General features: G+C 40.6%; 1 protein-coding gene across 6 annotated transcripts in view; it reads right to left on the minus strand.

Annotated features, from left to right (window-relative positions):
* The window catches only part of CSNK1A1 (casein kinase 1 alpha 1), a 51703-nt gene that overhangs the window by 11226 nt on the left and 16930 nt on the right, over window positions 1–23547 (minus strand). For 2 of the 6 annotated variants that reach the window (XM_056850566.1, XM_056851306.1), the window contains exons 4-10: window positions 22812–22910; window positions 20534–20617; window positions 17294–17433; window positions 15403–15481; window positions 10633–10707; window positions 9353–9459; window positions 8101–8213 (exon numbers count right to left, since the gene is read on the minus strand). In XM_056850566.1, the coding sequence (XP_056706544.1) occupies window positions 8101–8213; window positions 9353–9459; window positions 10633–10707; window positions 15403–15481; window positions 17294–17433; window positions 20534–20617; window positions 22812–22910 (697 nt within the window). Of the gene's footprint in view, window positions 1–8059; window positions 8214–9352; window positions 9460–10632; window positions 10708–15402; window positions 15482–17293; window positions 17434–20533; window positions 20618–22811; window positions 22911–23547 lie in introns of those variants that run through there. The other 4 variants (XM_056848404.1, XM_056849132.1, XM_056849829.1 and 1 more) reach the window with 3 other exon arrangements.

Here is a 23547-nt window from a genome sequence, read left to right on the forward strand (position 1 = left end):
GTAATAATTTCAAATATATTTTTGCTCAAACATGACAATTCATCAAGGCATAGGGTTGCCAACCTCCAGGTACTAGCTGGAGATCTCCTGCTATTACAACTGATTTCCAGCCGATAGAGATCAGTTCACCTGGAGAAAATGGCCGCTTTGGCAATTGGACACTATGGCATTGAAGTCCCTTCCCTTCCCCAAACCCCGCCCTCCTCAGGCTCCGCCCCAAAAACCTCCTGCCAGTGGCGAAGAGGGACCTGGCAACCCTATCAAGGCAGTCTTTAAGAAATGATGAAATCAAAATGTTCACCAACCTGAAGGTCCTGCCTGTTCAAATCTGTTCCTTTTGTCATCTTCATCACAGCACTTCTCATGATGTTGTTTCATTCAGGCCACCAGGCCTTGCATTTCTTTGTTGCAGAGTTTGCATTTTGCACGCATGCCTGCCTTACCCATAGGAAGAGGAACTTCATCAAAATATTCCCAAACTGGGTCTCCTTTACGGCCTGCTGCCATTATAGGTTTTCTCCTCCAGGAAGACTATTGTGATAAATCTCAGGCTATACACACAAATGTAATGGAATCTCAAAGGGGCTATATCTCCCAGCAGCCCTGGGTTTGGAGAGGCTGGCCTTCCTTTTTCTAGAGGGGAGGAGGGAGGAGAGATACAGTTGGTAGGCCTAGGCTGGAGCAGGCTTGCAGAAAGAACAGGCCTAGGGGAAACAGGCTGGTGGAAAGCTGGAAAAGGGGAACCAAGGACTGGAGCGGAGAACTTCAGGGACTCCTGCTGCAGGACTGAAGTTCCAGGTAGAGACTTTATTGTTTGGACAATGTCCTGCAGGACTGAAGTTCCAGGTAGAGACTTTATTGTTTGGACAATGTCAGGCAAGCCCTGGGAAGAAGGGCCTGGAACCAGTGAACTCTTATTAGTTGACTGGCAAGCTCTTCAAGGTCTCACCAAGGACTTACAGATACCAGTGATTATTTCCACTACCACCCCTTTGGATTTGCTTCTACATTCAAGTGCCTATTCTGTACAGTTAAGTTTTAGTGCAGTTGTTGGAACCTAGTGGGATTGGGAAGAGGTTGCCAGCCCTGAACTGCCTTTAGCACTTGCCTCAAGTCTGAGTTGCACAGACATGAAACTGACTTGCACGATTATTACACAAAGATCCCAACACTTGTGGAGTATTCTGCTCACAAGGTTGCACTTTCATTTTTACTGCTTTACACTTAGCTACTTGTGCAGATCTATTCCACTCCAAACAATCTAGTCATTGAACCTCTTGGAACTTAGCATTTAAGAGGTAAGGGGTTGATTCTGTGTATATAAACTTGCAAAGGAACAATGGGATTAAGGTTTTTTCCTCAACTCTGTATGTATATTTTATAACATTTTTCCTGTGAAGAAAAGGTATGTTAACTCTGCAGACACAAATTCACACCTTTGAGAACTGCAAAAACAAGCATCCCTGAGAATATCTTCTCGTTAGAAAAACTGCACCAAATAATCTTACAGAAACCTCTGGAAGAGCATGACATTGTGAATGGATTAATGGAATTCATGTACCCAAAAATTTAAACATTGCATAAATATAAAGCCTCATGCTACACAATTAAAGACAAATCCTTATTTCCTGATTAATAGCCTTTGGACTATAATGTAACTTAAATAGAAAACTATCTTTAGAAAGATTTTTCCTCCAAAAGCATTTTATTTTAAAAAATCCAATTTAAATAAAAAAAAACGTTTTTTAATCATTGATTTTTATCCACCCTGATGGAAATCAAGCTATCAGTGTTTCAGTTTTTCTAAAAGCACCCATCAACAGATTGATGTAATTATTGAAACGTTACACTGATATGTAGTTAATAGATTATATTCTTCTTTTAAAGTATTTTAAAATGAACCAAGATACATTAATTACTTTACTCTTCGTTCATATGTTAAGCTGCATCAAGATAATTACACATAAAACAGCACCCTACACTTATTAAATAAACATCTTTTATTGCACATATGATTTTTCTACATGTACAATATAATTTTTTTGAAATTTTAAAGCCAACAGGGCTTATTCATAAGGAATGCCAATACATTTTCCTGCTCTTTAGTCTTCCAAATGATGTCTCAACTTTGAACATTTTCAAATGAAACAACTTTTTGCTCTTCACCTACACAAGAATCTTTGCTATGAAAAGCTACTTTAGCACATGAAGGATCCTCAGTTTCAGATATCTGCTTAACTAAAAACATCTGCTAGTTCACTGAAGTGATTCTTGGAAGCTTGGACTGATCCACCTCGAAACCCAAAATTATGGGCCTTGCCTTTAACACATGAAAGAGGAGAAGTTTGGACTTTCCAACCCATAATCTTTGTACAATGTGGGGATCAACGTGTGGGGATATGCATGTGTATCACATCTGGAGGACTACTGGCTTTCGTTCTGTTTCTTCTAGGTCATTTCCACTGCAGAAATTTCTTCAACTGGATCAGCTTTTCTTCTAAGAGTTTGAATGGTGAAGTCAGCAACCCCCCCCCCCATTCCTCTGGAGGTTTCTTGTCCTTGTGATTGCTTATGCTAGGCACAGTATCCTGAAGCAGTCAGGACAAGGAAGGCTTGGATCATAGGGGGTGGGGCTTAAGGGATGCAACATCGCTCCTGAAATTATAGGAGGCACAACTGAAGAATACTCTTTTTTTCCCCTCAGCTGCTAAGAGGAGGCTGTTATTTATCCATTACTTTAGAAACCATCTCTGGCGTAACATCGTAGATCATCATCTGGTTTCTACTCTGCCCTTTCAGGGCAAGATAATTAAAAAGAGAAATTTTGGGGCAACTCCGTGTCTTCTTAGGTAAGGCATCTGCTCTAGGTATCTTTCAGCCAGGTTCAAGATGAGCTATAGGAGATATAGTGCTGGGGGCATTAGTTGATGCTCTATTTGAATACAAGACACAAGTATTGTGCTGCATTACAATATCTATCAGCAGCCTTTCACATGCCATCCTGCTGAGACATTTGAAGGCAGAAGTAGATACCAAGGAATGGAGTCCTAGGATGGTTTCAATCTCGTTAACTGCTGATCCACATTACCCAATATGCCCACAAATCATCTGAAATGTTTGCTGTAATGCTTTATTGGTGACAACCATTTTGTTGCACTGTTTCCTTTTAAAGTATTTTGCTTTTTTACCCAGAGAAGGAATTTACTTTCCAAATAGCCTTCAAAAGGGCAATAGCCATGACAGGTTCTTCTGATTGATTCCAGTACTTCTAAACAATGGTCTCCTCCCTTACTCCTTTGTGCTCCACCCCATTCCTCCTAATTGCATTAACTCCTCTGTCCCGCCATAGGGAAAAAAAACCCTAATTTTTGAAACACTTTTGCTTTCACAGCCCACACATCCTTTGATCATTTCAGGGATGGGGAGAGGAGTTGTGCCCCTCTTGAACTCATATAAACATACTATTCAAGCCCATTCATGTAGCAATTAAATGCTCAGTTTTATAGAAGCAAGGAACTGTAGCTCTGGGACAGAGTGCTTCCCCCACCAAGAGGACAAGTAGTAATCCATGTGGCTTATCTGACAAGATGAATCAAATATTTCTAATTGGAGAACTGAGCAAAACTTGCAGTATTCAGGTCATTAGAGAACAAAAATTAAGAGTGCATGGAAACTTGGTGGTCTCAGCAGTTGAACTTGGTAGAACAAAAGGGTTTGTCTCCTGACCCCGTAGGTGGACGCGAATATTTGTGCCAGTTCCTCATCCTGCAATTCAGCTGGGACTTCTATTCCATTTCACATCAGGAAACAGGACAACTTCAGCAGGTAGAGTATATTTCATATGTCACTATTCAGGAAGAGTCAATTTAATCATGGTTTTCTGCATAAAAGTAAATTCTTGCTGATTGTTGTAATCTTAATACATATTCACAACTTGGAGACAGGTGCAGGTTTCATTTTTAGAGGGTGCACACGTTTACATAGTAATTTATTTTGAATCTTTTCAGGTTAGTTTTAAAGTGCTATTAGAAAATGAATGATTTTTTTTGGTTATCTACCAAAGCAGGTAATTATGAAGTCACTGGGAGGTGAACTCTCTCCCGTTCATGCTAATTTTAGCATTTGAAGGATTTTCTTGTTGTGCTGTTTTAGGAGAAACAACAATAACTATCACCGTACAGACATTTAAATTGCTTTATGTAATTAAAAAAACACCATTATATATTTTGGATATGTGACATTTTAACAAACAAGGGTATGTATTTTTGAATTGTTAAACACTCATGTTCCTTAAAATCACATTTGTTTTGGTTGACTGTTCTGCAGCTTATTCAGTCAATCTTCATCTTCATTTTTTTGTTTATAATCTGGAAAAGAACAAGTTTTCCTGTTTTTTTTTCCAGGTTTGGAGAATGAATCCAAAGGCTGGAAATATTCTTTCTACACCAGCATAAGATGCTACTGCTCTTAAAAGTGGAATTGCTACTTCAACAGTCTCTGAATCCAAGTGCTTAAGTAACTTCCACAAGTTCACTGGTCTGACTTCTTCAAAACATCATTAGCAATATTTCCTGAATAGTTCAACCTTGAATCTGAAGTTTATTATAGTTGGCATTACAGAGGGATGATTGCCGGATGCCCATGTCATAGCCAACTCCTCTTCTTCAGCAGTTAAGGTCTGACCTTGCTAGCATGTAGTGAGAATATTTGCAAGAAAATTAACTGCAGATGGAACAAGCATTTAAAAAAAAAAAAAAAAAACACACCTGTAATTGAACTCTCTCATTGCATATTTTTCTTTTCAAGATTTTGCTTAGTCTTTTCCAAATCTGCATTTGTCCAAGGCTACAGAAACAGGGTTCAGGATACTCAGCATATGCTCAACATTTCTCTTAAGTCCAACGTTGAGAACTCTGGGTGTTGAGTACCTTCATGATTTCTCCCCCACAAACCATCGATCAGATCAGGCTATTTCTTGATATAGTGCTCAAAGCAGTCCATTACTGAGTTCTGTTGTACATCTTATGGAAGAGTTAACTTGGTACCTCAGACTTTTTCATAACTGCTGCTGCCAAGTGGTTGTTGTGTAAGTATTTTACAATTTCAGCACTAGCCTTTATTTCTGAAGCACTGCAGTCTTTGGCTAAGAGGAGTGGCAACTGAGCACTGCAACCATATATTATGAGCTTGGGTCTCTTCTGAACTTCTCATCTTGGATGTCTGTGATCAAGCTGTGTGCTACGCATCCACATTCTTCCCACAGTTATAGCTTTTAGTGCTATTCCGCTGTCAGTGCATTTCTTGATCTTTTATTTCTGCAAGAAAGACATTCCCTTCTGCTGTCACACATTGCTCCACCCATCAAGACTCTGGTTAACAATTTTATCATCTAATTCTTCTGCGTGCTGCTCAATTTCCCTCAAGCACTTTATTCAGCAATTTGCCTGCTGTATCTGCTCTGCTGGGTGAAGTGTATCCTGATCGTAATGACTGAACCATGGAGAGTTTGCTGAATAAACAAGTTGGGCAATTTTTTCATTAACTGTCTCATTTGTAATCTGCTGGTCCTTTTCACAAACCTATTTGTGGTTGTTTCCTGATGGATTTTCTTTCTTTTTGATGCAGGTGATATATAGGGACTACACAACATACATGATGTGACTTCAACACTATGACTGGCAGGTAATGTCAAAACTACAGAAAATTATGGTGATCTTGAAGGTGGATAGTCTTCAGAATCCTGTATGTTCAGGATGAATTCCCCTAAACAAAATAAGTCAGTGCAGCTAATTATTATTACCATATTGCTCATTTAGTATTACTCATTGCATTCACTGACCCTCAGTACTTCTTTAAAGGGGACAATCTGCCAATTTCAGCTGTTTATCACAGCTGCATCAAGAACAGACCAGAAGTCAAACAGGTAATCTTTAAGGAGGTATGAATTGAAAAAGTTTACCAACCTGAAGATCCTGCATGTTCAGACATGTTCCTTTTGTTATCTTCCAGTTCAAACCGGCTTCTTACTGAGAACACTTCTCATTATTGCTTCATTCCATCAACCAGGCCTTGCAATTCTTTTGTACTGTTTGTATTTTTGCACACATGCCTGTCTTACCCACAGGTCAAGGAACTTCATTACAATATTCACAAACTGGGTCACTTTTATGGCCCGCTGCCATTAAAGGTTTTCCCTTCTAATGAGAATATGGAAGCTACGCTCAGAAAGACCTCAAGACTTCTGGAACATGCCGCTTCAACAGTTTCACTTTGCTTCTAGTGCCTGTTCCACCTTTTAAACATTGATCTCCAGACTTTGTCTCCTTGTTCGGATCTATTCCCCCAGTAACGTTTATTGACCCTCCTCCCTGGTTCTAGTGTTTATGTATTTTGACTGAACTATTTTGTAAGTGTATGTTGTTTTTAATGCTCTATTGTTTTATGTGTGCCCTGACTGGGTGAAAAGGCAGCATTAAAATGTTTTAAATAAATAACATATTCCATCCCTAACAATCTTCTATTCACTGAACTTCTTGAAACTTTGCACTTTTAGAAAGGTAAGGGATTGACTGTGTACACAAGTTTGTGGAGGGACAGCAGGGTTGAAGGGTGTTATATCTTAGCTCTATACATTATTTTAAAACATTTTTGGTGTTAACAAGCATAACATCTCTGGAGATACAACTCTGCAATTTGAGAACTACAAAACTAAGCACCTCTGACGGTGTCTTCTAGACTGAGCACTGAGTCCCAATGGATAGACAGAAAAATTAACCTAAACAGAGAAGTCTCAGGAACCCCATAACATTGGGTTCCTATCCGTGAACTACTGGAACTCAATTTACAAAACTCTTTTAAAATTCTACATTAAGACAACATATTTGTAGGGTTTATCATCCTTATTCCATTATACCTTTGCTTTAACATTAATTAAAACTCTATAGATAAAATGCTGTCTGAAGAAAAACTTAACAAAACCCCAATTTAATTTTTAAAAACCATTGATTTTTATCTAGCCTGCCTGCTTAATCATGAACGAGCAAACTGGCTCATCGAGGACTCCCCCTCTGCTAAAGGGCCGATTCAGAAGTTTTCTGCTGGTTGTCTAGGACAGACACTCCCCACCCCTTTCCTACTGCAGACTCCAGAGCGTGCATCCTGGCTGCCATCTTGCTTCACCACCACCCTTGGCCATGCCCCAGCCTTTGTTTACTCCCCAGTCACCACAGATGAGGCAACTATACGCTCCCATCCCTAATCTCAATTTGCCAGTAGCCAAGCTTCCACCAGCCCGTATAATTCCCTGATTTCTCTAAGCACCATGAGATGAACACACACAATACAGGACTCATTTGGTTCTTTACACAGAAGCACAGCCATAAACACAGCACATCAGGTCACGGATTCAACTTTAAGAGGTAACTATGGGCATTCACAAGTTCCAATAAATTCAGATTTCATAATGTAACCATTACTGAAATTAAATTCCATTTAAACATAAATCCCATTCATTCACCCTACAGGAGAACCCATTCATGGATTTGTAATTGAAGATGGAAAATTGACACTGTCTGTGCTGAAGAATAAAAATTCCATCACACAAGTGCTTTAGGCAGAGCTCCAAATAAGAGCATGCCTAACTTTCCATCTTCACTTTGGATAGCAAAAGCAAAGAAACCCATACCAAAGCCTCCATAACCTGGCCCTAGACAAGTCAACAGAAGACTTTCCCCTTAAAGTGTTAGGTCTAGGATTTTGGATCATACTGTTCGTCATGTTTCCAACACCAAGCCAGTTTATTTTGAAGAGGGGTTAATGCGGGAGCAAAAGATGCAGTGGTTAAAAATGACCCAACATCCCCAAAAGAAATGATATGAAAAACAAGGACACTTGGTTTAAAGTTAGTAGTCAAATTTTCCAAGGACGTCCGTTTTTTTTTAATACTGAACAGCCAAATGTATGTTTTTAATGACCTCCTCGATCTAACACTTAAGTTCATGACATTATCCAAATTAGTGTTTAATATTTTTGGACTGTAACGTCACTTGGTTCTTGGCTACTAACCTTTCATGTTACTCTTGGATTTGTCAGTTTGCTTGCCTGTGGGGGTTTGGGCTTGCTGCCCCTGCCCACTGGAAGAGGCCGCCTGCTGTGCTGCTTTCTGCTTTAACATTGTCCAGTCAAACGTGTAGTCGTATTGGTGGTTCAAAGTCCTGGGAAAGGGAAAACAAAGCGAAAACACTCACTGTATCCCCGCACTTGCCTGGTTGTTATTATGTACCACACACGTTTTGATGAAGACTAAAAGCTAAAAGGATTTGTCAAATACTTTGATAACGATGGAGTGCTATGGATTAATAATTAAAACCTTCTTGGAACAAGCCTGAAAAATCATTTGGCAGTTATTTACAGTTGCAAAAAGCACTGGCCGAGATTCAAAGAGCCTGGTGTGCCAGGGCAACGAGCTTCCACATAAGCATAGGTGGGATCACCAACTCCCTCCTTCCTCTCCACACCAGCTAGTTGGCCACTGTTTGAACGGACTGCTAGACTTGATGGACCCTAGTCTGATCCAGCATGGCCTTTCTTATGTTCCGATAATACAGTTTTTTAAGAGACTGCAAAAGCTATCACCGCATGGGGACCGTGGGATGACAGCCCTTTGCTACCGCCTTCATCCGCATATGAACCAACGTCTGTCTTTAAGTGCTTCCTCTATAGTTAACAAAGCTGCCCCAATGGGTAATGCAGTTTATAAATACAAACCAGGACGAAGCTTATATGTATCAATATTAAATGTTTCAGATTCAAACCACTTTAGCATATTGTCAAGATTCCACAGAGGTTCATTCTCTACATTCCCATTCTTCTTCCTGTAGTCCTATGCCAGTGTGCCACACCTCAAATTTGATAATTCTGCTTATGCACCCAAAGTAGTGATACAATGTTAATAAACTAAAACTCCATTTTACTATAACCATCTATTTCAAAATGTTCCTTGGCTTTCCCTTCATGGAAACCAAGTTCTTTGAAGTGAATTATGAGACACGGAATTTATTTATCTCCCTTCTATCACATTTTGTGAGCACAAAGGACCCATTTCCTTTTGTAAAAATCTAATCTGAATTCCCATCTGGGAATCCTGAATTTCATAATATGTGCTTCAACCCTATCACAACTTGGAGGTACAGCAACCCTCAGACAGATTAACAGTTTGAAAATGTGAGTTCTTCAGTTGCCCAAACCAGCACATTCTCCTAACATAGTTTTTCTGGCTATGAACAGTTACAGATAATTAAAACATGACCAGTCAAGTTTCAAGAGCCTGGTGCTGGCCTTCCAAAAGACTGACCTGAAAAGAATACGAAACAATTGCCTCAGATACATATAATCAGGAGCTTCTTCAAAGCGCAGCCCACGGCAGTAGTTCAGATACATTGCAAATTCTGCAGGAAATCCCTGTAAACAAAATTAGTCAAACCATGACTTGCAGGACTTAAGTTCAGGAAGTCAGTTCTAGAGTACTGCAAGATTGCTCTTTTTAAATAAAGGGAACAATTATTCAAGACAACAACTTCTTGAAAAAATGTCTTCACTGATGTATTTATACCCCTCCTTATCTCCTTATTGAGGAGCCCCGTGGCGCAGAGCGGTAAGCTCTGCTCACAACCTGAGTTTGATCCTGACGGAAGTTGGTTTCAGGTAGCTGGCTCAAGGTTGACTCAGCCTTCCATCCTTCCAAGGTTGGTAAAATGGGTACCCAGCTTGCTGGAGATAAAGGGAAGATGACTGGGGAAGGCACTGGCAAACCACCCCGTAAACAAAGCCTGCCTAGTAAACATCGGGATGTGACGTCACCCCATGGGTCAGGAATGACCCGGTGCTTGCACAGGGGACCTTTACCTTTTTATCTCCTTCAGATTCAAGGTGGCTAATAGCAAATGATGCCAGGACACACTTATCTTAAGTACCCAATAATGAGTTAAAATCGATACACAATAAAAAGGTAAAGGTAGTTCCCTGTGCAAGCTCTGGGTCATTACTGACTTATGGGGTGGCCTACGGGGCTCCCTGATACACAGTAAACGCACAGTTAAAAACACAGCCATAATCGTTTGTGTGTGTAAAGTACTGTCAAGTCACAGCTGACTCATGGCGATCCTTGGTGGGGTTTTCAAGGAGGTCATTTACCACTGTCTTACTCCACGTGGGCTAAGAGAGTGCTGGGAGAACTGACTGGCCCGAGGTTACCCTGCAGGCTTCACGTGGAGGAGTGGGGAACTGAACTCGGTTCTCCAGATTAGAGTCCGCCGCACTTAACCACTACACCATGCTGGCTTGTCAAAACAGTTTAATCTCCAGCAAATGCCCTTTGGAATTAATCATACACGCCCTCCTGAATGTGGCCAGTGAAGGAGCCTGCCACTCCAACTATAGGCCATTCCAGAGGAACAGATCTACCACAAAGAAAGCCTGTGAACGGTTGTCAAACAGACAATCCTAAATGAGAGTACCCGCAAGAGAAAGCTATTATTTGAGTATAACTGACACACAGGAGCATACTGGGAGATGTGGTTTGAGAAGGTGAAGGGCTGGAGTAAACATTCTAAAAAATAGCTTTTATGAGCTTACCTTACACAAAACTTCAACAGGAGTGGACATCTTCTTTTCACTAATCTTTTCATACTTCTGCTTCTTTGTTGCAGCCTGTGGAAACATGTGGATCATAAAGTGAGCAACATAAGGACAGTTGTAAACATGAGGACAGAACTTGAAGTCTTTGAAATAAGTTCCGAAATTTATTGCACAAGGAATAGAACTCAATCTGGTATTAAAACTTTAGATACAACTGAATGCCATTTATTGCAACCTACTACCTTAATCACAATATATAGCTCATGTGACTATTCCATTCTTTTGCACATAAAACCAGATAATAGTACAATGCATTCTTCTGAAAACCTATTACATTGCATGTTTGCTTGATATTTCACAATTCAAGTAACATTATATAGCACAAAAAGTTATGCTATATGACCCTGGATTGCATAATTCCATCAGAGGCAACTAACTGAAAATATGCATACATCTTCTATATTTTCCACCTCACTTTACACAACTTCCAAGCTCCAAACATACAGCCATTTTTTTATAAAACCCCAAAATAAATTTTAACTGGCATATCCATACTGCAAGTTTGAAGCATGAGCTTATTAAATATAGAACAAGACAAGTGGGAACCCACAAGAACTTGCTGGAGGCATCTCATTTCCCCCTCCCCCACAATTTCCTTTCCTTTTCCTGAAAGCCCCCACAGCCTCTCCCCTCCTCATAGGGTGGTTGCTGTTGAATAGTAGCAAGCAGCCTAGCCTAGATGAGGCATGCAAATCATGTGGTATCTAGGCACCCAAAGATTGCTGTCAGGCCTAGGGTTGCCAACCTCCAGGTGGGACCTGGAGATCTCTCAGAATTACAACTGAACTTGAAATGACAGAGATCTGTCCCCCAGGACAAAATGACTGCTTTGGAGGGTGGTCTCTATGGTGTTATATTCAGCTGAGGCCTCTCCCCTCCCCAAACCCTGTTCTCCTCAGCACCATAAAACCTCCAGGAATTTCCCAACCTGGAGGTGGCAACCCTAATCAGGAATGACCCCAATGAGTCCTCTCTCACAGGCCAAAAATAGGCCTGGAAAGGATCCTGCCCCCTCCCTCCTTTTTACTCGTAGAAACAAAGCCTGGAATACTGTGGTTGCCTAGCAACAGCCACTGAGGAAACTATAGCTTAAAGCTACAGGTGCCTCTTTTATCATGTTTGGATTTTTTAAACCCAATGTGTTTTTTTTAAGATGACATTTTTTCTGCAAATCTGGTACCCCTTTCAGATTTTTAGGAAGATCTGTCTTGCCCATTCACAGCTCCAATCACCGGATTTAAGTAACCTTAGATTTAGCTGACTTGGATATTAATATATAGATGATATATATTACTGTTAATATGGAAAATAACTTTTACTTATTTCCCCTCTCAAATAGACATCCCTTCAAGAGCAATTCTGTTTGCCTAAGCCATCCAAATTATATATATATATATATATATATATATACACACACACACACACACACACACACACACACACACACACCTTTTCCTCCAAGGAATTCTCAACCATTATGCCACAGGACCCTTACAATGAATTCCTAATATTAAAATGGTGGCATCATACACAGTATTTACAGCCCCATCCAGCTAGAGAAAAGGATGACTAAGCACTACACTGGAGTATCTCAAGGATAATGTTGTTAGCGAGGTGTAGATCTAGGCAGTTCCATTTGCTTCCTAAACCCCTCCAGCCCCTGATGCCAGCATAATATTTGGATAATGAAAACCTTGGTGCATCCAATAGAGGAAAACACATGGGGGGGGGAATCAAATGCCCCAGCCCCAAGCATCAGTGCAGATGAGGATGCCACCTAGCCCTACAGGCAACCATTCCCCATCTAAACCACAGCAAGGACACCAGCAGCTTGATGGCTACCAGATGCCATGCACCCTAAAACTCTCTAGCCCATGCCACGCCACATTTAAGAGACTAGCATTTTGGTGGTGGGAACAGCACATAAAAGGCACTTAACACAAACAGCCAAGAGAGAAAACAAGCACTGCTGCCCAACATTCCTGTGCTAAGAAACCATACAGATACTCCATCTCAGAACGCAGACGCTAGTTGGGAAGCCCTGCTCCCTGTACAGGGACAACAAAGACAACATACCCTGCACTGGTAAGCAAGGGTAATTCCAGCCCTCACCTAGGACTGACTGCAACTGCCTCCTTGGCCCCCTGTACCTATTCTGTATTGCCATGACTATCCTGACTTTCGCAATAGTTGCTAGCAGTAAAAGTGTAGAGTGTTGGGGGGGGGGGAGACAGGCATGTTGGCACACCAGTATCATGCCATTAGCACAGTACCCCTAGTGCTGCTGGAAGGGACACAGGAAACCCAACCACAGACCTGTGCTACTGCTGGCCAAGCACCCATAACACCCATTGCCTTGCAAGCTCAGAGGCGTATGAAGCACACCCAGAGAACAGAGCATTGCCACTTCCCACAAGGGACAGGTTATTGATGGCTCAATGGCTATCAATGGTTAAGACCCCCCCCCAAATGGGGATTGCCTCAATGATGATTAAGGGAAAGGGGAATCGCAAATCCTGCTGAAACATCATATGCAGATCTACAATGGGCATCTGCTCTTTGTCGGTCTGGGACATTACTAATTCTTGCCATTGTTTCTCTTTGGTCTCTGCACAAACAGTCATCCAACAGTGGAGAAGCCAGATGGAAAGTACTCACAATGGGATACCAGCCTCCTGCAAAGCCTGCATGACCAGCACCAACCTCTCTGCTCAGGGCTGCCAACACTCTCATTTTAGCTTAGCTCCTGCAAAATCACAGGTTACTCAAACAGTTGTCAGGCTGACATAAGCATCCCCATCATGGGCATGCATGAAGTGATTGGGACAGGTGACCCTATCTCTCTTACTGTCGGCCGGTACAGTTTACAAAGGCGGAGGAACCTTAGCAAAATGAGGGAGCTGGCAGCTGCATCCATCTGACCAGTTCATCTGATGCTGTTCTGTAAGTGTGTGGAGTGCTCAACAGCTTCGTCTGTGCATGATCCAGGTTTCAAAGATTAGGCTCAGTTCCCAGCCCTTGCTTATTCCACACCTCGGTTATTTTCATCATTTATTTCACAATGGGAATGAGCTGAGGGAGTGCTTTCAGGGAAGGAAGGTTACACACAGGTATGATCTTGCAAGAGAAGGAAAGGGCCTCCAGGTTGGACACTGCCCCACATCACTGCTGGCATTTGATAAACCATGCAAGTCACACAAAAGAAGGAAGGGTTGCAGGCAGGGTGAAAAGGTCACTGGGGAAAATGGGAGCAGAATTGAGCCCCCCCCCAGGTCAGAAGGGAGATAGTATGGGGGAGCTTGTGGGTCCCAAAATGGGGGGGCAACTGGTGGATGACTACTGTTTTTTGCAGCATTTCATTCCTGTGCACCCAGTTGGTTAAGTGGGTGGAGCACTTTTGAGTGCATGAAGTGTGGGTTCCAGTCTGGCCTCTGCCTCCTGTTTTGTTAGCTCTCTGCCTACCTAAGCAAAAAGGGAGCTTTGCTGCCTAGCCAGTATCCCACTTCCTGGAAAGCAAACCCATGCCTCACAATTGCCACCTCAGTGCTTTTCCAGAGAGAGATATCAGGGTGTGTCATTTGTGTAAGGTGCAGCTTCCTGTGTTGCTGCCCCAGTTTCTGTACTCCCCTTGCCTGGAAAAAGGTTAGTACTTCTCTGTCTGATGATGCGTGGGAGAAAATTTTCTGAGGCTATATTTTCCCATGCAAACATTTCTGCCCCACATATGTAAACGCATTCAATCTGTAATTGTTGGGACTATTATGCTGCAAATCAATCATGTTAAGTAGGATAAATGTAGGATATGAAGCACTGACAAACACCGGAGCTTGTACATGGCATTTTTGCCTTCTTTTTCTAGCATTACTTAAATTTAAATTATTTAAATTGAATTTTTTTTTACCACTGCGTTTCCCACCCCAGCCAGCAGCCAAACCCTTGGCAAGAGGGCTCTTAGGAGGCCCATCAAACATTGCATGTGCTGAGTGAGCTTCAGGAGTGAGGGATTCAGGTCACTCACAGCACTGGCCTTGGGCAGTAAAATGGTCAGCTGCTTTCGCCTCCGTCTTCCAGTGCTCTGCACATGGACAGTGGCAGCCTGATGTTTGTTTGTTTATTTATTCAATTTATAACTCACCCTCCCCGGCCAAGACCAGGCTCAGGGCGGGTAACATCATCCAGGATACACCAAAATATCAACAATAAAATTAATAATTAACATAGAAAAGAAGGGGGGGAACAGGGAGGCCAGCAGAAGATTATGCCCGCGGCTGCCCTCAACTGTAGCCCTGGCAGAATAGCTCTGTCTTGCAGGCCCTGCGGAACTCTTTAAGGTCCCGCAGGGCCCTGATGTTACCAGACAGAGCATTCCACCAGGCCAGCGCCAGGGCCAAAAAGGCCCTGGCTCTTGTCAAAGATGTTAGGGCACCATAGCCCCATAGGAAGGCGACTTGCTTTGGCGGATGACCACAGGGGTGCCACTGGCACACTGCTCCATGATCGGTGGGTGTCGCCAGGGCTGCACTCTCTATGCACAGTGAGGAATGTGTCACTTACTGCCCCTCTGTGGAACGACCACAGGATATCGACTAGGTGTCATGATGCCATTGGGGTCTGAAGACTGGCTTCTCATCTACAGTTCTGTTAAATTTTCCGTAACTCTTTTTTTTAAAGTCATTCAGAACTCTAAAGACAAAGATTGTGGCGTACCTTTAATCCTTGCCATGGCAGGCTGGTTCTGTTAAAGTACATCAATACATATCCTAATGACTCCATATCATCACGCCGACTGTGAAGGACAAGACAATTTTATATTTAAAACATTATATCCATAATTGTTTGAGGACTTAGTACAGGCCATGACAAATTTTCTTTGGCTCTAGGAGCCAGCCCGAAAATTTAGAAGCCAGGCTCGTTCTTTTTAGCATTCAGGGTTTTCTATTTTCATGACCCAAAGGCTATTGCTACCAGTTTCTCATAACGTTATAAAAGCGTTGATAAAAGAGATTAATAGAAGGGTAACCATGGTTGTCATCGGCATAACAAAAAACAAACCTCTAGCCTAACCTCCCTAATTTCTCAAAATTACATTATTGCTTGAAAAAACTGCATTTAATTGAATATTAGAGATAGTAAAAAAAAAGCAAGTGGTTAAGAAATGAATTCATCTTTCACTACCTAACAGTGTAAAGTTAAATTTACATATAAGCAAGCAATGAGAAGAAATTCAAACAAATTTATTTTTTGTCATACGACACATTTAAATGCAACATAATATTCAGCGAGAGACCTGGATCCAACTTTGACAAACTCCCAACCTCATTACAGCCCTCCTTCCACTTGTCCAAGAAGCTCCCACAAATCCAAACACAGCCTTTTTGCTGGCCAAAAGGGACTCTTTCTCTCTCTTTTCACCAGATGAAAAAAACTGATTGGATCCAACCCTTTGTACTTCTACGGAGAACTGCTGACACACTCTGCATTAAAGTAACTGCTGAAAACACTAGGTGCCACGGCGACCCAATGCCTGGTATTTGTCGAGCCCTGTCTTAAATGAGATTTAAAAGCAAAAAACTGTTAGCCAATTTTCAATGTCTCAATGCACAGCAAAAGTGCAAGTCATTCTGGTCAAACCTTCAAAAAAAATGTAAAATCATGTAATCACTACTATTTAACTTAGGTGAGGGCTTTTATTGTAGATAATTATGTGGAATTCCCTGCCCCAAAGTGTGGTGTTAGCCTTTAGCTGGGATGGCTTTAAAAGGGAATTGAACCAATTCCTGAAAGATAAACATTCAATGGCTATAAGCCACAATGGCTGGCACTTGCATGTTCAGAAGTAGTTGCTGGAGGCTGTGGGATATGGAGGTTTTTACGCCTTTTCCTGCTTGTAGGTCTTCTGAGCCACCTGACTGGCCATTGTGGAAAACAGGATGCTGGACTACATGGTCCGTTGTTATACAAAAGTGAGACAACCTAGTCCAACTGTCTCACCAACTGTACAATAATTAAATGAGCAGGTGCTGGATACAAATTTAGCTGACTGTTTGAATACAAGAATGAGCAGTCAGACAACTTCATGGGACGATGTATGCAGTAAGCAGAGTTCAGTGTTTTTGATGTTTCGTGGAGTTTCATTTCAGAGTACTGCTCAGTTCTGTTTCCAAATATAAGAATGCTACAACCAGTCATAGAATTTAAAGAACCAGAGTAAGGAAGTACAAACGCATTGGCACACAATTACAAGAGACAAAAGGAAGACAGAACAACACTACTGCACTAACATGACTTTGAATTAGAGATGTGGAGGCCTGGGGAAAAAAAACAGGAATATTCACATTTTGAATGAGTGAAATTCCTTAAGATTTGAGGTCAAAATGATTTCTAAGAACTGTGTAGTATGAAGACTGTACAAGAATCTACATCAGGCAGTGATCACTCCTGTGCACACAAAATATTTTCAAGGATATGTTTGCTCAGATGTGAATATTTTTGTCCACAGTGATATATACTGTGTATATGATAAAGAGGAAAATGTTTTAAAAGATGGCAAATGTTTATACCTTTCATCATCAGTAAAGAAATGGCCTTGGACACTCACCTCTGTTCAATGCCAAGATGTGCATTGATGCTGGCGTATCTGGCTGTACCAGTGAGATTTTTATCTTCTCTATATGGTATGTGTTGCCTTGTCCTGTTGTCCCGGTATTTTTTGGCCAAACCAAAGTCAATAAGGAATAACTTAAAGGGAAAAATAATGAAATCGATTAAAGTCTCCAGACAATTAGGCTGGAAACCACACCCATGTCTGAAGTGTTCATATTCCTCAAAGCAAAGTTGGAATTTAAACCAAAGGAAGAACTATCATATCAATTCACAGAGTCAGTACTGAAACAATCCCAAATCTTCCCCAGAAGGATAAAGGAAAGTTTTAACCAATGCTATTCAGAGTGAGATTTAGCTTTGAGCCTATTTAATTTTTATCATTTCAACCTCAGAATATGCAACACTTTTCTATTATGCTAACTAGTAAGAAAAATGAGAACTTCTGTAAAGGCTTAAGTTTGCTTTGCTGCCATTTACTTATGTTGGCAGTAATTCTATCCATTCATATTTTTCATCATGCTACACTGGTGTTCCTGTGTTACAATTATGAAAAGATCCAGCAAAGCATACTTCAACACTGACTGCTAATAATTCCCAAATTTCCATTATGCTAAAAGTGGATGCACTAAGTTCAATCCATGTGGTCAGAGACAGCTTTCACTGAGCTCAGCTGCTATAGAGAACATTAGAACAGGCTGACAAATGAGTCAGTTTAGCATATATGTCTAACTTTGGAAAAGTGCTAATTATTCTGACTACACCTGTCCACTATTATGACTCTACACTCCCTAGCAAACAGATCAATGAAGTAAAAAACTGCTTCCATTAAAACACAGTACACAACATTAAAGTTACTTAGGATATAGGAAGTACATGTGCTTCATAAAAACAGATTCGAAGTAGTTGTCATTTTCAGGCTAATTTGGTCTTTGAAAAATGTATTTTCTTATCAAATTTACTGGGCTTCTATTGTTCCCACAGAGAAGCTGAGGATCCAAAAATGAGGGCAGAATTTAAAGATGATTAAGATAATTAAGCAAATTACGTAAGTCATAGGTGGTTGTAGTTGGAAGTTACCTAGCCATTACAGTTGGGTGATTGGAAGAAAATACAAAAGCACAAAATAGCTGATACAAATAAGGAAAAGGACCATTTAATCTCAAGCAATGTTTTAGCATGAACTTCAAAATGTTCACGCTTTCTACTAGCATAAATTGAACTATAATTATTAGCTGGTCTTATTAATGCCTGAAGGTTTCATAATATTTTAATAGTACAATTTATTTGGAGACTAATCTATAATTTTTTGTGAAAAGACTAACGCGATTATATTCCAGCATAAACTTTCATGGACTATGGCCTTTTTCTTCAGATGCAATGAAGGGATCATCACTATGCTACTATTTTAACAAGGGGCATAAAAACACAAACATGTTTGAGAAGCCATGAAAAGTAGGAAGTACAGAAGAATTATGAAAATTCACAGCTGATCAAGAAAAATACAGAGACCATTCACGAGTTATGCTGAGCCAGTTAAAATGGATGGGGATTCCTCTTCTACCCTTCTGAAATCATAACACCAGGATCTACAATAAAAAGTTTTACTACCAACATCTTCTACTGTACACTTGTCCGGTAATAATAAATGCAGTAGGAAGCAAGAGCTCTTGATCAAAACCAAGAGGATCTCCCACCTAAAGCAGTTAAAGGCTCTTCTCCTATACCAACTTTGGTGTGCACGTAAAGTTAAAAAGCCTCCTTTTCTGCACTAGTTTCTTCAGATGTCAATGCACTAAATATTGCTCTCCCAAGCAAATCGTGTTCCTTAAATAAACTTGTGTAATAATATGTGGTCAACATAAGAATTTGATACTGTGTGGCGCCCATGAAGATGACTAAGGACATCCTTCGGTTAATTATCACTAAAAGGGCATTTTAATGCATGACAACAGTGATTTGGAAGCAAACTCTGAACAAACTATCAATTCTTTACTCAGTGAGAATTTATGACCCAGTGCCAGGGAAAGGATGGTTACAAGAAAAGGGTTTTGTTTTACTACACCCCATCTCTCTACTGTAATGTCTCGCTGATACCAGACTTGCAGTATGTCTCTCTCTACTAAGGAAGAATGTTACCAGGTAGGGGAGTAAGGCTCCTCTTAGCAGAGCTGCTTATGCTGTAAATGCAACTGCAAGAACGGCCACTTTACCCATCTGTCATGCACACCTGTCAAATGATGCCTTTAAAATGCGGTGACCACCACCAGATCTTTGCCTCCGTTAACCGTTCTCTACCACCACAAATCCTGGCCCAACCTCAAAAATCACACTGGCACCAGTGTACCTTTGAGGCTTAACTCCTCCTTCCCTTTTTATGCAAAGGTCAAAAGTTATAGCTTCCTATTTAGACGGCACAGCACTGTTTACAATGGTGCTTCACAAATTGGATATAGGTACTTCTTAGTACATAGCACATATTTCTTAGTTTGAATCAGATGCTATGTTGGCCTAGAAGAAGTGTCATAAAGCTTTCTAGAGAAAGAGATAAGGTGCACATTTCAACAAATGTAAACACTGAATAACACATATCATGTGCATTTGGTATATAGTAAAACTTCAGAATAGAAAGTTCTCTACATCTACCTTGCAGCTCTGTCCTCTGACCTATGCTCAACAGTTCCGTTTAAGAGCACAAATGGAAACAGATACAAAAGATGTTCTTATCTGGTCTCTATTATACATTCAGATAAAGCATCAAAACCACTAACACATGAGAAAGTAGAGTGGGTCACGATTGCCGAATCCCTACCTGAAAGGCATTTTCCCCCCAAACATTGTACTGTGAAGGAACAGGGTGAATGATCACACCAAAATCTCCTACATCCAAATGCAGAGCATGCACACTTAAGCAGGCACGTATAATCCTGCACTGCATATCCTGCTTCTTCCTTTTTATTACATTTCAGAACATAGACTATCCCTCCAGAACACCACATGAAATATATGGACAGTTAAATATCTACCTTAGTTCACATGTAAATGGAAAGAAAAGGAACCTTACAGTTTAAACAAGCGCCGCAAGGGAAAAAAGGTCTTAATAATGTTACATGTTTGCCAAGTATGTCTGAATAATGCCAACATAAGGTGCTTTTTGCAAGTCTACACGTTTCTCGAAACAAAAACAAAAAAGCATATGAGTTTGGGATTGAGGTTGGAATAGGAGACAGTTTCAGACCTGGTTTAATCCTGAGAAAGATGGGTCCTGAGAAGTACTAACAGTCATGCTTCTTTTCCTCTTCCCCACTGGAGATTCTAAACACTGAACAAACAATAGAGGGTGGCAGTGCATCAAACAGTATTGCTTACATTGCAACAATGGCTGGCGCAGACAGGCAACACCGAGGCGTTAGAGAAAGAATAGGGTAGCCAAATGCCATCCTTCTTCCACCAAGCACTACAGTTTCCAGAAGAGATAATATTTAGAACAAAAAAAATTTGGAAGATGTGGCAAAGTAAATTTTGAGCAACGGGCCACTTCAAAATGACACTGCCTTTAACAGGGATAGCAATGGCAACATTTGGCTTTTGGAAAAAAATAAATTTGGACTTCTTGTACAAAAGTGTCCTCTGGCTCCACAAACTGCCCTTCCCCCAAAAGATATGTAGGAAGTTAATCTTCAGTAAGGAAGAGGTAGAAGGCATTTAGTCACCTTAAGTTCACTTTCATAAGCATGCAGGGCTTATTCTAGCAGAGCTCAAAGATCGTCTTATGCTAAGGAGTAAAGTCACTCCGAAACACAAAATTAAGAAATCAATTTGAAAAATTCAGCATTCCAATTTGATGATCACTACATGTTAAATTGGTTGATAATTTTAAAAGTTACCGGAACAAGATTGCCATACATCCTAACTTTTTATAACTGCAATGACTTAAAACTATGTACGGGAAATACAAAAAGATAAAACTGTACTTCTGCTACAGGAAGAAAACTAAACTGTATCTAAAAGCAAAGTTTTCTAAAGAGGGGCAGCTGTTTACACAGACCTGAAGCAAAATTTGTTTAAATTCTGCTTAGATTAAACCAAGGGATTTATACTCCTATGTCCAGCATTATTTGGAATGTTAAATTGAAAGCAGGTGCCCACTAGTTAAGTATCTGGCACTGGCCCTAAATGGCTACCTGGAAGTGAAACACAGAATCCACGGTGTACATCTTCCAACTAATAAGCACAACAGCATCTTCCAGGCCACTTAAGAAAAACAAGGCGCTGAATTACCAGTTCACTGTAGCTTTCAGGAGTGTGGAGAAAGGCCCTCCCCCCTCATAAAAGAGAAGAGATATTGTAAAATAAAACTGGTTTAATTTTGCTGGTTAAGCTTCCAGTTCTTGCTGGAAAGTTACAAAAGAATTTATTTGCATTATGGAAGCAGAATATTAGAGTATGAAATTTAGAGATAAATGAAGGTTAACAGAAATAAGATTGTAGAAAAAAATGTTTCACCTTTTATTTCATAGCTGCAAGTTCTTCCTTCACCCCCACACCTCTCCAAAGTTTCTTCTAAACTAATGTGCTGAACTCCTTTAACCAGAATTCAACAGTTTTTTGTTCTAAAGTAATGGCCCCAAGTTGGCATTCATACAGGCAAACAAAGGTAAACATTTTATAGCTAGCAGTATCTAAAGAGTAAACGTTCAGATGGCCTAGGAAGAACCCACAATGGGAATCTTGTTCCCAATAAAAGTATAATCACACACATTTGTCCTGCACTTATGAATTTCTATTTTACAGCATGCTTACAGCATTGCCAATGCTGCCTGTCTGCCCGAGCTCCATGTAGAGTTTAGCAAATTTTATTCCCACAAGCTATTTAGGGGGGGGGGGGGATTCTAACAAAGTTTCAAAAGGGAACATGCATCTCCACCTAAATTAATTAATCAGCCCATTCTTCCCACACTTAAAAAATCAAGTAAAAAGGTTAATAGTTTAGGCCCGTAATAGTTAATCTACAACTACATCTTCAACTGCACTCTGAACTTCCACAAGCCTATGGAAGTATAGGAAGCAGTTACATCAGTAGGCATGTAAGTTACTATTAGCAGCCAGTGGTCTCACTATACATTGGTGACAGCCAATTTTGAGATTTTGGAAACTAGTAATTGAGGTTCAACCATGCTGGCATAAATGCAATTCACAACAGGAAATCGCAGTATATGATACATAGTGGTACTGCAATTCACTGACTTGGAAAAGTCAATAGTATCATTGATCAGAGTGAACCTGGGCACTCAATTAGAAGTTTGTTATGCAAGAATGATTTGTAACCTTAAGTGTCATAAGTAAGATGGACAAAAGTTGGGACTGAAGCAGTATGACAGATATTCCCAACTCTTGGCAAATAACCATGTTTAGCAATAACAAGCAATTAACTCAAGCGGCACAGCATTTCCATGAGCTGTCATTCTCAAGGCATTATCTTTTGGTTCTTTCATGCAAAAAAGTATTCGACTAACCTTATTACAGTGTCGCCCAATACCCATTAGGAAGTTATCTGGTTTAATGTCTCTGTGTATAAAATTCTTTGTATGCACATATTCAATTCTACTGATCATCTGTAAATAGAAGAAAATGGTCAAGACTTAGACTTGAGTACCGATAATTTTCAGACGTATTGAATTTTCAGACGTATTGAACCACAGTTTGGCAATAAACGATGACAAAAAACAAGTAACAATTTTGTAGCAAGTTATTTGCAAGTAATCCCAAAGAAGCCAACACCACTAATGAACTAACTTCCTTTGAATGCTGGCTATTGTCAAGAAACTTGTCCAACTCACTCTCCAGAGATCAATAGTATTGAGTTTCTTCATAAATAGGCTGAATATGTTTAAAGGGCTTCATTATGTACAGCGTCTTCATGTTACTGACTCAGTAGGAAAGTAAAAAAACAAGGGCAATTTGGACTTTGTTTGGAAAGCTATGTCCCCACAGCTCAACCAATGCTTTCTAAACTCTGTGGCTTGGATCCTATGTCTTCGTTCTGTGTATGTTCCTCTTGTGCTGCTGCAGAGGTTGCCCTCTGAAGTGAAGCTCCCTTCTTCTCATGCTGGGCACTTCTGCTTGCACAAGAGTAATGTTGTTCAAGGAGCTCCAAAGTGCCCATTGCCAAGAACATGCTGCAAAGTGGGGACCATTTCCCACAACGGCCAGAAAGAAGCATATGCATGACAAGGCCTTAAGTTCCAGGTC

This window comes from Euleptes europaea, chromosome 1, assembly GCF_029931775.1.
Source record: "Euleptes europaea isolate rEulEur1 chromosome 1, rEulEur1.hap1, whole genome shotgun sequence".
NCBI lineage: Eukaryota > Metazoa > Chordata > Lepidosauria > Squamata > Sphaerodactylidae > Euleptes > Euleptes europaea.